Here is a 13,226-nt window from a genome sequence, read left to right as displayed (position 1 = left end):
AACAAAGAACTTCCTAGAAACAAAGAAACCAAAAGAACTCATTTTTACTGTTTTCCTCCTTGAAGTCAATTCATTCCATATGCTTACTCGCCCCCCACCCCCAACACACACACACATACAGAGAAATAGTCTCACAGCACTAGGTGGAAGCCTAGAGACCAGGGGAGGCTTATCACAAGGCAGGAGGAAACATGAGGGCCCAAGACATTTCAAGCCCTGGCATCCAGTCTCAGCCACCATCTCCCATGGACACCCTTTCCTGGAACCCACCTCCTCCAACAGCAACGGCTACTTCTCTGCATGAATGCTGCCCACAGGATGATTCTCAGCTTGGTGAACCCCTGGACAAAAGACAGACCTGCCTAACATCCTCATGTTTGGCTGAGGGATTGTTTCCTCTACAAATCAACGTGGTGATACTAATCACCTGGAAAATTGGTCCTCAAGCAAATGCAGTATGCAGAAACACTCACTCTCTCACCTTAACATCTAGCCACTTTATGCCACCTCAGTCTCATTCTTGAAGTATATGTCTTTCTTGACCCTTTCCCATGTGTACCTTTCTGCCTGTCCAAGTCAGAGTCTGGTCACATGACCCACCATTGGCCCACATGACCCTGCAGTCAGCTTGTCTGCTACAGCTCTGCAGCTTGAATGACAGAATCTTCTGCCACTGGGTTTGAGTTGCTTCACGTTCTGACTCTGGTGAAGATGGAGAACCTGACATTTCTGAGCCTGGTGAAGACAGAGTGCTGAAATTAAGGCTGGCTTAGGAGCCAAAGCCTCTAGCCCTATGCCTGGCCCTTCCTTCCTGGAGTATCTGGTCAGTGCAGAACAGGTCCTGAGGAATTTGGACATGAATTGATTTTTAGTATTTTGGATAGTTTGGGGGGATATATGTGAAAATACACACACACACACACACACACACACACACAAAATCTAACTTGACAAATATTTGTATGTTTCTACCAGGAAGAATATCCCTTTTAACATTTGTATTTTGTAAAAGGAAGCTAAATTGCCACTCTGTATTACTTTCATATATTCCAATCAGGTGAAAAAGGCATTCTTACACAGGTTCAGAACAAACAGATTGTGGTTCAAATATTTCCTAATTTTTGGACCCACTTTCAAAACCAACCTTATCCTTCTCTTTTGCTCCTGTCTGAACATATTACACACTTCAAAAATGTTTAAAGAAATAGCATGGAATCAACTCCGTATGTTTGACAAATTTGACATTATATTACTTCTCTAGATAATTTTGCAATATTTTTGGCAAACAAGTTCTATAGTTGCAGTATCTTATATCTCTTTCTTCTTTTTACATATTTTGTATCATTATAGAATTTTCCACGATCAAATAATATACATTTGCCTTACTGCATCCTACTTACATTTGTTTTTTTTGGGGGGGGGGTCCGGTCGTGGGGCCTGAACTCTGGGCCTGGGCGCTGTCCCTCAGCTCTTCAGCTCAAGGCTAGCACTCTACCACTTGAGCCACAGCACCACTTCTGGCTTTTTTCTTTTTTGCTTATGTGGTGCTGAGGAATCGAACCCAGGGCCTCATGCATGCAAGGCAAGTGCTCTACCACTGAGCCACCTTCCCAGCCCCTTACATTTGTTTTTAAATGGAATAATTTTTCCATGCATGATAGTAACCTTTTTATTTAACAAATGATGCTAAGCATCAGGGCTCATCTTAGTTCATTTAAAAACTTGAGTCATCACTTTTAATAATAATGACTGTATCATCTTATTGACTGAATTAATTTTTTGTGCTTTCTTAGCTTATTCTTTTATGCTTTTGGTCGTACTGAAGAAACAACTACTCTGAGCATCCGGATTCAGCTTCTCAGCATTACAAACCTTACCTCACCCTTTATCCCTCAGTGTATGTTGCCCTCTCCTATCTAGGCAGACACATCACATCTATTGGAGTTTTCCTAACTCCATGTTTTTCTACACTCAGGGTGCAACTTAAATTATTTCTTTATCTGTGAAATATACCCTGAGATGCAGGCATTGTAATTTTTAAGATTAAAACTGCGGGGCTGGGAAGGTGGCTCAGTGGTAGTGTGCTTCTCTTGCATGCATTAGGCCCTGGGTTCGATTCTTCAGTACCACATAATCAGAAAAAGCTGAAAGTGGCACTGTGGCTCCAGTGGCAGAGCACTAGCCTTGAGCTGAAGAGCTGAGGGACAGTTCCAAGGTCCAGAGTTAAGGCCCCACGACCGACAAAAAAAAAGATTAAAACTGAGAAAAATACTTTTGTATTGAGCTTATTAATCATACATTAATATTGCATATATGTGTGTCATCTTTGTATCTGTATTTTAAAGTTCAAGGAAAAGGGTAATTTCTGTTAACTTTAGTATAGAACTTTATTGAAACACAAACAAGACTCAAATAGGTAAGCTCACATCAGAACAACAATGAAAAAGGCAGCTTATTTATGATGGTTCAGTTCACAATGACCTCAAATACTAAATTTCATAATCTGAACGAGTACCAAAAATGTGATTTCATTTGTAATGTTCATTAGGCATCAAAAACATGTTCCAGCTTACACACAGAATTGAGTAAAGATAGTATCAGCATCAAAAATGTACGTTGCAACACCATCAAGTGTGAAAAAACACAAAGCATTACTCAGGATCTTAACACAGGAACTTTATAAGGACAATCAAGAGTTAATCGTATTAATTCTCTTGGTCTGCTACAGGGTGATTTTGACTGTTAATTTTGCTTTGCAGTTTCTTAGCAAATGTCTCAACTTCATGGAATGTAGAAGTAAGTGTCTCCAGACAGAAATCATCATCATCATCATCATCAGTGAACTCTGTTTCTTTTTTTATATTGTTACCAATATTCTCAAATATAGCAAGAACAATTTGAATATTTTCATTTGTTTCTTCCCTGTTAAAGAGGTCTATAAATCCTGATACTGATTCAGTACTGAGTAATTCTTTTGTCATGGTAAGATTTTTGGACAAATTCAGTAGCATTTTAAGAATATGAAACCTTGTTTTGGTGTTTCCTACAGTTAGCAAAAACAGAAATCCAGACATATAATTGACAACAAGTGTATGGTAATCAGTTGTAGTGGTGAGATGTCTAATCATCATTAATCCAGACAACTGCTCAGTAGAATCCAAACTATAAGCAAGGGTTTCTTCACAAACCTGACACACATATGTCTGAATAATATTTAGATTTGGGTAAGTTGGTGCCATGTGAATCATGTTTTCCAAAAACGCTGTCCTAACTCGAGAGGATGGATAATTCAGCAAGGTTTCAATAAGTGAGACAACACCAGAATCCCGAAGGAAATCTCGGGTAAATGGAGAAGCACTTCTCATACCCATTGCAATTTTACATATTTCATGAATAAAAGGATCTCGAACTCTGTCCATTAGTAAGAGGAGTTCTTCAAACTCTTCAGAGTCAATTCTAAGATGGCACTGTATGCAGCTACAGGACCACTTTTCAGGCTCTGTACTCTCTCTGGCTTTAAGATGTTCTCGAATTCCCTGGACTGACCGGTAGGAGGGATCGTACTGAAATGGGAACTCCTGTTCAGACTGCTGCAAAGATTCCTCCTCTTGCCCTTCTGGGCTAAGTTCTACATACTTGGACTTCCCCCCAAACATTTCACAGAACAAAAATGCTGCTTCTTTTGGAAATTTAAGAGGGCTTATTGATGGGAAGCCAACCCAACCCCATGGACCAGACTTGAATTGAACAGTAACCTCATCCCAGGTCTGGGGTCTGTGTGAAGGATCAGGCTCCTGATTAAACGAACAGTTAGACTTGCCGATGGCCTTGAACACTGAGCTAGGATTTGTTTCAAAATGAGCCTCATCTCCTGCCCAGAACCAGGACCCAAATATGGCCTCATCTACATCAGGTACTGTTGTGGATTCACAATTGGCTCCATCACCAGTGTTGATATTCACCTCATCTTGAGAGCCAGACCCAAACTCAACAACTGCTATCTCCTCATTTTCTGGCCTGTATTCACAGGTGGGCACAGTTCCAGTTTCTTCAATAGCCTTGTCTCCAGACCAGAACCAGGACTCAATAATCATCTCTCTGTTGTCCTCTGGCTTGAATTCACAACATATCCCTGCTTCTATACTGTCTTCTTTTTCAGCCCAGAACCAGGATCCAAAAATAGCCTCCTCTTCAGTCTTTGGCATGGTTTCTTCTACTGCTAGAGAACCAGTGTCTACACTGTCCTCTTTAGACCAGAACCAGGACCCAACAATGACTTCCTCCTCCTCAGGGTCAGGCTTGGACTGAAAGCTGTCCCCTGTCACTGCCTCCAGACTGGACTCTTCTTCCCAGAACCAGGACCCAATAAAGACTTCCTCCTCATCAGCTTTAGAACTGTTTTTGCTGCAGGATTCAGAATCTCTAATGGACTCTTCATTGGCCCAGAACCAGGACCCAACAGTAACTTCTTCCTCACCTGACAGCCTGTTCTCTTCTCTAACATCAGTTGGCACCTCAAGCCTGTCCTCTTCCCCAGCCCAGAACCAAGAACCAATTAAGTCTTCCTCAGCTTCAGGCCTTGACTCTCTGTCAGTTGTCTCTATCATGGCTTCCTCTTCTTTCCAGATCCAGGGGGTAATTGTGTTTTCCTCTTCAGTTTGTAGCTTGACTTCTCCAGTTTCATTATCTATACTGCCCTCTTGTGAAGCCCATAAAAAGGACCCTACATCAGCCTCTGGCCCTGCATACTTTTTTGACCACAGCCTGTTGTTCTCTTCCTCCTCTGGTCTAGACTCCCAGTTTTCTCTATCAGTAGGATACATATAGGACCCTTCTTCTGCCCAGAAACAAGAACTGTTATCAGTATCCTCAGCCTCTGTCATGCGTTTGAATCTGGGACCAGGGCCATATTTCATCCTGGCCTGTTCTCCAGCCTCAAGCCAGGATGATACAATGTCCTCCTTTTCATTCTCCAACATAGACTTACTATTAACTTCAGCTTCTGCACAAGCATCTATTTTGGCCCAGAACCAGGGCCCAATTGTGGGCTCCTCATCATTATCCCTTGTTATAATGTCACAATTAGCTTCAGCCCCTGAATCAATATGGTTTTGGTTTTCAGACCAAAGCCAAGACACAAATACTTTTTCTTCAGGTTCTGGCTTAGACATTTCTTCAACCCCAGTGTCTATACTGACTTTTGTATCCCAGAACCAGGGGTCAATAATATCTTGTTCTTCAGACCTCAGAATGGACTCATAGCTGACTCCAACAGAAGATTCCCCACTGGCCTCATCAATGCCCCAGAACCAAGACCCAAAAATGGACTCTTCGTCAGCCTCTTGGTTGACTTCTTCACCAGCCCAGAACCAAGAACCAACAAAGACTTCTTCATCATTAGCTGCTAGCATTGAGTCAGAGGCAGTCTCAGTTCCAATTTCCATACTGACATTCTCCTCAGTCTCTAAACAGGAATCAACAACAGGCTTTTCCTCAGCCCTTGGTCTGAGTTTACTGCTGGGCCCAGTCCCCATATTAGCCTCTTCAGTCCAGAACCAATTCCCAACAATAGGCTCATCTTCTAGATGTGGACTGGATTTGATTATGGCCACATCCTCCATGCTGGCCTCCTCTGTAGCCCAGAACCAGGTCCCAATAAGGACCTCCTCTTCTGACATGGCTTCTTGCCTGACTCTGGCTCTGGCTCTGGCTTCTTCCTTTGCCACTGTTCTGGCCCTGGTTTCTTTATTGGTCTTGGGCTTTAAATATATATTAGCCTTTTCTCCTGGCCATAACCAAGACTCTTCTTTGATTACATCTATAGACCCAGGCATTATATCAATGCAGGTTTCCCGCCTGGCCCTGTGCTGGGTCCTGGTATTTGCCTCTTTTCTGGTTCTGGGTTTAGAACTAGATTTCCCCTCTTCTCCAGCTCTGAACCTGGACTTCATATTATTTTCATATTCAGAACCAGAACTAGAATCAACAGGCACTTCTTTCTTAGAACTAAAGCGGGACATGCTATTGGATTCTTCCATAGACATGGACCAAGTATTGGTCTTATCCTTGGCCCAGAACCAGGATGTCTTAACAGACTCATCCTCAGAACCAGAGCTAGACATGAAATAGAGCTCTTGTTTGCATTTGTGCCTATGCATGGTATTTGCCTCTTGTTTGGCCATGTACCTGGACCTGGTACTGGCCTTTATCCTGTTCCTGGGACGAAATGTTGGACTGACTTCATCTTCACTACAGAACCAGGAATTCACAGAGGATTTATCTACCCATTTGAAATCAGGATTCTGAAAGGCCTCTTCTTTGGATGTAGACCTGGGGCAACACCAGGACCCAATATTAGTGATCTCTTCAGACCCAAATGAAGGCTGGAATCCCATTTGGGGATGAACTTTCTTTCTAGAAAATCTCTCCGTGTTCACATTAACCACTTCTCCATCTATAGGCAGACACCGAGTGTTACCAATTAACTCAGAATCAGTATTGACCAGTGGAGAGGCTATGGAGTTGGTATGAGATTCTTCCCCTCTCTTAGATATTGACTCTGCCCCACACTTATTCTGCACCCAAGCTTGGGAACCATTCTTACATCTTGACCTAGGAATTGCCTTTGATTTATTCTTACTACGTGTCCCATCTCTTGTACCAGACTCAGATTTAGACCTTGCTCCAGGCATAAACTTGGTCTTAGTTTTGGGCCTTGCTCCAGTCATTACGTGGGTCTGGGTCCTAACCTTAGGTCTAACTACAAGAGGGACTTCATTTTCTATTTCAGCCACATTCACAACTTCTCCATCCTTCTTTGAAGGCTCAACCTGGGCAGTAGGTTCAGTCTCTGCTCTGGTCATGGTACAAGCTAGAGAAAAATCCAGTTATACAACCCTGCACAAGAGCCTAACCACAGATTTTTAAGAGAATTGTATCTTTACACTCTGGTCTTTCAGTGAGTCAGGAATTAAAGTAGGAAATAAGCAATCAGAGTAAATCACCAATCTCACAACAAATAAGATCCTACCAAATGACAGTCTGAATGAGCAATATAGATACAGTGCAGAGGAGGCACAACCAGGCTGGGAGAAGACAGGTGCTTCCTGGGTAGGGGTAGACCACTTGAGGGTGGTAATCAGAAGCAACTCCAGCACCACCAGAGCTGTAACTATAGGTGGATCTAGGGAGAGAGAATGAAACCAGGAATTCAGGCTCATCAAATTCTGGGACTTCCTGTAGAAACTTGCAAAGGGAAACTGCTTTTGAATAACAGGAGGGGCTGTCGAGGTATAAGAAAGTGTTTCTGTTCCTCCAGCCTGCTAGACAACATGTATGGAGATGGTAAGAAACAGTATTGGGAATGGTGAAAAAACTATTACAAATTGAGAGCCATGTGAGCATAAAACAAGACCCTAATCACTCCAAGACTCCCACTAATAGTGTTTGTTCTCTACTACACAGACCCGGAAGTGAATTCATTCCCATACCAACCTTCACTGTTGTGATGCAACTTGCTCAACTTTCTATGTTCAAGTGGTGATAATCCCCACAGCAGACTGCAAGGGGTCCTGTGGACAAACACACAGGATAAAATGAAGTCTCAGTGTCTAGTATATTGGCACAGAGCCTGGCTTCCATCTCTCAGTTGAAGGATTCAGTCTGTCTACAGTTTCCCACACCACAGTTTAATCTCTCAGCTTTTACTGGTCACAGTTGAACCCAGAATTCCTCATTATTCACAAAACCTCTGGCAGAAAAAAGACAAGAAATGCTACAGCAACAAGCAATTTTAGCAGACTGTACAGGTAGAAGTAATCTTGCAAGCACAGGAATCACAGCCACTTGCCTGTTGATCTTCAGTAGCTTGCCCTACACAGTCCCCTTCCTCACCAGTCTCCAGGTATTTGAGCCAGTCTCCTGGTCTGTTCTTTTCTTGCAGAACTGACCAGCCCCTAAAGCAGGCCTATAGACAAACAGATTAAAAAGGTGATGCAATGAGGAAAGGATGGTAGCAGCTGAGCCCCGTAGACAGAGCAACACGGGCCAAGGATAGGAGTTGCCATCTCATCTGTCATTAAACATTTCAGATTCTGTTTGTGGAATAAGCCTGTTTTTCTTTGGCCCCTGCTGCAGGGCTGCAGAGGTAAGAGAACCTCTTGACTCGTGACATCATGTACCTGCCATCAATGCCTTGTCCAATTCTGAGGATTCACCACTAGGTGCGCCACATCCCCTTCCTCTGCGCAGCAGAAAATGGGGGAAGGGCACCACATATTCTAGAAAAGAGGTTCTGAAGTGATCCTGGTATTGACAACTGCCATCACCACCTCCCAAATCCCATATTCCCAGACCCCCAACTTGGAATGGTAGGGGATAAAGGTAGGGAAGTATGTAGAAGGAGGTAAGGGGAAGATTAGATAGGAGGTACTACTGGATACCCACCTGCTCAGATTAGAGTCACCCATCCCTGGCAGGTTTCAGGCTAGCCCCGATGCCCACCCTCCATCCCCACGCACCTCCAGAATCCCAGACTGTTTTCTGCTCCTCCTTTTTCTTAAGCCTCTCCTTGACAGATGCCCTCGCAGAATATGTCAGACCTACAACGCAGAAGACTTTGACACCAAAACTAAGCCTGTAGGAATGGACAGCACCCAAGGAACCAGACCCCAACAGGCTCCTTTTCTGAACCAAGGCCAGAGTGGGGAAGGGCATCCTCCTCCCACCAGTTGGGCTGGCCCCAAGCTCAGAAGCCTGCACACACACACACCCCGCGATCCCCCAGGACACCCCAAGACCCCATCTCCCTCTGACATTTCTCCCTCACACACCCCCTCCCACCAAAGCACAGCCTTCCCAAGGCATAACCAACGTCCAGGGGTGAGACACGGGCGCTTTGGAAGTTGGCTGGGAGGAGGTCAGCTGACTGGCCTTCAGACCATCCTGGAAATGCTGTGGCCTCCCACTCAGTCCCGCCAGACCCCCGCGGGTCACCATCCTCTGATCCCCGGGGATTCCGGACTCTGCACACCTCTCTGGAGGATCCTCTGGGCAGCTTGCCTCCTCAGCGTCCAACTGTCAAGGTCTGGGGAAGAAGCTGTCAGCCTGTCAACAAGGGGAGACCCACCCCGTTCCCTCCGTACACCCTCACTTGCCTTCGCGGGCTCAGGGCCCAGGGAGTCAGGCCCCCCTCCACTCCCGCGCTCCCCCTCCACTCAGGCGCCTTCCTCTCTTCTCTCAGCAGCTGCTCTGTGGGACTCCCACTGCTTTCCCGAGGAGCCCAAGCGCAAAGAGGCGGCCAGTACCCAAGCCTCTGCAGCAAGGCCGGCAGGGGCTGCGCAGGATGCGGCAAGAACCGCTAGCTCCGAGGGTTTCGGGAAGGGGGGCGGAGGGATACGGCCGCGTCAGTGCTGGACGCCCCCTCCCAGGCCCACCATAGTTCCGACCCGGGGTGGGCGGGGCCTGCACTAGCCCCACTCTCAGGGGCGGGCTCCCGCCACTCGCCCTGCCTCCCTGCACCCTGCACACCCTGACGTGGCGACTTCCACCACTTCCCTGCCTCTGCTAGACTTCCCGGTGCTGTGCTCGCTGAGGGCTAGGGGCTGTGGCGGCTGGGGAAGCAATATCCGAGGTCGGGAATCACTGCGCTGGAGGGAGCAGCGGATGGATACCAAAGCCGCCCCTTGGTGCTTTGCACCGCAGACTGCGCAGTGCCTCTCCCCTTCTCCCCCCTCCCCTCGCCAGTCTCCGTGTCCCTCCTCCTTCCTGTAGGAGGGAGGAAAGGGGGTCTGGACTGCAGACGGATGGGGAGGAAACATGTGACATCAAGACATAGCAACAAGCAGTGTGGACAAGGGGCCTCTAGGAGGCTCTGCCATGTTTTGCTTTGCTTGCTTCATACAGCCATGAAGCAAAGCAAGGCATTTCTGCCTTTAAGGGAATAGAGGTGAGGGCTCCCATCACAGGCCTCATCACTGCTCCTCTCCCAAAGGAAGGCTGGCCTACTACACCTCTAGTCCTAGGAAAACAGCCGCTGGTTTACGCCTTTCCACCAGAGAACTCCATTGGTCATTGAGCTGACCCCACAATTGCTCAAGAAAGAAGGCCTTTCTCTGTCACCAGGCACAGGGGGTCCTGTAGCCTGGCATCTTTTCACCCACAGTCAAGTCTCAGGCCTGTTCTGGCTTCCTGACTAGTGTTTTCTGTCAAAGCTTGTCTTGTCAGTGGGGTCCAAACCCTTCATCATATTTGGCAGTGTGGAACTGTGGCAAGCATTTAAGCAGTGTGTGTCTCAATTGTAACCACCTGTCTTTTTTAGGGGAAGAATCCATTTCCTCAACACAGTAGTATGGCTAGTTTTGAGTCCTCTGCTTTTATTCTTACCTACATCCTCCCTCCAATCTTGAACCTCTCCTTTCCCTACTTGCTATAGGGAACCAGTGGAGCAATGTGCTTTGTATATTGCATTTTAAATATCATGCAAATATGTCTTTCTTGTTCGGTAGATTAATGACCTCCCCAAACATAGCCATATTCCATTTTCTGCAATACCTGAATACATTACTATATCTGCCAAAAGGTAATTGAGGTTAAGGAGGTAACTAAGTTTGCTATTTGTTTGCTAATCAGTTTGCTACAAATTTATTCTGAATTATCCTGCCCAGTGTAATTGCAAGGGTAATTTAGATGTGGCAGAGGATGGTAGAAGTGTTAGTGCCTGAAGGGAGCATCGAGAGAAAAACACTTACTGCCTTTGACAATGTCAGACACAAGTGCCAGGAAATGAAGGTATGTCCCTCGCAAATGTACATGACATATTCTACCTCCTATAAACACCAGAATGAAGGTAGTTCTCACTGTATCTTGGTATTAGTGTAATGAGATCTTTTTCACCCTCCTGCAGTGTAATACAATTTGTGTTATTTCAATCCATCGAACAAGTACAAATTCATTATCTTAACAATGATCTCAATTTTCATTAACTCCATTCCTATATCCTGTCTCTTACAAGTATGTCATTGACTGTTAAGAGTTTGGCTCTCATCCCTCACCACTACATACACAGATCTCCTTTTGTCTGCTCAAAAGGTATGTCTAAAACAACATTAGCATAAATTTTCTCTTATCTGTTTATATACTTGTGATTTTTTTTCTTTTTACACTACTGGTGAATGAATACCAGGCCAGTCTTCTACCACTAATATACATTTTCTTTCTCCTTTAAAAATTTTTGATAATCTAAATAGTTCAGCCTTGCCTTGAACTTACTTTGTAGCCCATAGTGTCTTTTAACTTGCAATTCTCCTATATCAGCCTACAGAGTAGTTAGGATTACAGATATGAACATTACAGATTGTCTGTAAACGTAGTATCTTTTCACCAAGGCTTTTATTGACTGAGGAATGGTTCTATCAATAGTTGGCAAATTTCTTTTTGTATGACTTCAAAATATGTGTCAGATAATCTGTTGCCAATTTATGTAGAAACTATGGTCATTTAGTAAACATTTGTGAACTGAAAAATGCCCTATTTGAGGCATTTTATTTATTTGTATTATTTGTATTTGACAAATTAAGTATTATCTTTAGATGATAGTGAAAATAGAAGAGTGAAGATGATGACAAACCTTTATTCTGAATGCTATGCACTGCTTACTTCCTGGAAAAATGCATTCCAGTCCATCAATTTGCAATGCCCAGGGTTCTACTTCTGGGGACCTCATCTTCCACCCGTATAACTCTTACCTGCCCCTGAAATCTAAGTTTCAGAAATACCCCACAAGCATCAAGTCTGGGATAAAGAAGCAGATGTATTTATTTGCTTCATGCTATTCACCTCTCTCCTCCTAATCCTACCTTACCACCCACTGCTCATAAAATTGCACAATGGCATATCCCTTGACTGTACAGCTCAGATAATCTACTCTTGTCCTTGTCAATTACCAGCTCGACAAGAAATATTACCTTACTCATGTAACTGTAACCCCTTTGTACATCATCTTTACAATAAAATTTTTTAAAAAAAAATCATCATGAGCAGGGCACCAGTGGCTCATGCCTGTAATCCCAGCTACTCAGGAGCTGAGATTCTGAGGATCGAAGTTCAAAGCCAGCCCAGGCACCAAAGTCCGTCAGACTCTTAACTCCAATAAACCACTAGAAAACCGGCACTGTGGCTCAAGCGGTAGAGCACTCGCCTTGAGTTGAAGAGCACAAGAACAGCGCCCAAGCCCAGAGTTCAAGCCCCACGACCGACAAAAAAAAAATCATAATGTTTATATACTGCTTTAGTCTATTTAGCTTAAGTTGCCTATCCACTGTATATGTTCCTCAAACAATCATCTCTCTCTGGTAGATAGAGTTGAATCCTTTGCATACTTAGAAGTCATTCCTTTTTCTGTGCCTGAATTTCAGAAGCCATATGCTATATTCTGGACCTTACTGTCTCCCAGAAGCCTATGTCTCCACTCCTTTGTACTCTCTTTTTCTTTTTGTAGCCATGAAATGAGCAGTTTTCCTCTGTCATATGCCATCTGCTGGCTTGCCACAGACCCAAAAGCACTAAATAGATCATGGTCTGGAACCTCCAAAATTATAAGCCAAAATAAATTGTTTCTTTTTACAAATTGATCATATCTGATATTTTGTTACTAAGTTGTAAAACTAACACAGGGATTAAAATTTTCTAGCTAGGACCTTCCAACTTTATCTATAAATGTAATGCAATCCCAAAAAAGATCCCAGCAAGTTATCATATGAACGCTGGCAAACTTAACTATAAAGTCTACATGGAGAACAAAACACAGAATAGACAACACAATACTGAAGAAGAACAAAGTTACAACGTCAAGACTGCCTGACTTCAAGACTTACTATAAAGCTACAAATAATCTCCTATGTATTTGCAGAAGAATTAATAAGCAGAACAGTGCAAACATCACAAAAATATAAGCAACCAATCTTTGATAAAGGCAATCCATGGGATAAATATTTATCCAAATAATTGCATATATATGAAAAAATTAATCTACACTCAGATACTACACATAATTTTAAAGTTTATTCAAAATGGATCACATACCTAAATGTATATACAAAATATTGACTTCAAAATCATAACATCAAAGAAAATGTAGAAATTTCAGCAATAATTTTCTAAATACAACACCAAAGGCATTCTCCATGTAAAAAAGTATCAATAAGCTGGGCTCATTAAAATTAAAGAAA

The 13,226-nt window shown here is 43.8% G+C and overlaps 1 protein-coding gene across 4 annotated transcripts; it reads right to left on the bottom strand.

The window, feature by feature from the left end:
• Positions 1-2,373: 2,373 nt before the first annotated feature.
• On the bottom strand, positions 2,374-9,444 carry Gprasp1 (G protein-coupled receptor associated sorting protein 1). 4 transcript variants are annotated; one of them, XM_070040024.1, is made up of 6 exons: positions 9,156-9,444; positions 9,032-9,085; positions 8,520-8,600; positions 7,850-7,966; positions 7,495-7,571; positions 2,374-7,183 (listed from the first exon to the last, which is right to left on the bottom strand). In XM_070040024.1, the coding sequence occupies exon 6, from the start codon at positions 6,861-6,863 to the stop codon at positions 2,706-2,708; it is 4,158 nt and encodes a 1,385-aa protein (XP_069896125.1). In that variant the 5' UTR covers positions 6,864-7,183; positions 7,495-7,571; positions 7,850-7,966; positions 8,520-8,600; positions 9,032-9,085; positions 9,156-9,444; the 3' UTR covers positions 2,374-2,705. The 4 variants fall into 4 exon arrangements, with proteins under 4 accessions (XP_069896125.1, XP_069896123.1, XP_069896126.1 ...); XM_070040022.1 differs by lacking the exon at positions 9,032-9,085; XM_070040025.1 differs by lacking the exon at positions 9,032-9,085 and having other exon boundaries at positions 2,374-6,330; positions 9,156-9,442.
• Between the last annotated feature and the right edge of the window lie 3,782 nt (positions 9,445-13,226).

Source organism: Dipodomys merriami, unplaced genomic scaffold (assembly GCF_024711535.1).
Source record: "Dipodomys merriami isolate MVZ:Mamm:240054 unplaced genomic scaffold, mDipMer1.0.p SCAF_3, whole genome shotgun sequence".
NCBI classification, from domain to species: Eukaryota; Metazoa; Chordata; class Mammalia; order Rodentia; family Heteromyidae; genus Dipodomys; species Dipodomys merriami.
Note: the sequence above shows the minus strand (reverse complement) of the source record. Positions and strands in the feature narration are given on the sequence as shown.

Coding starts and splice junctions, on each gene's coding strand:
- Gprasp1 (XM_070040024.1), bottom strand. CDS start 6,863: ATGACCAGAGCAGAGACTGAACCTACTGCCCAGGTTGAGCCTTCAAAG.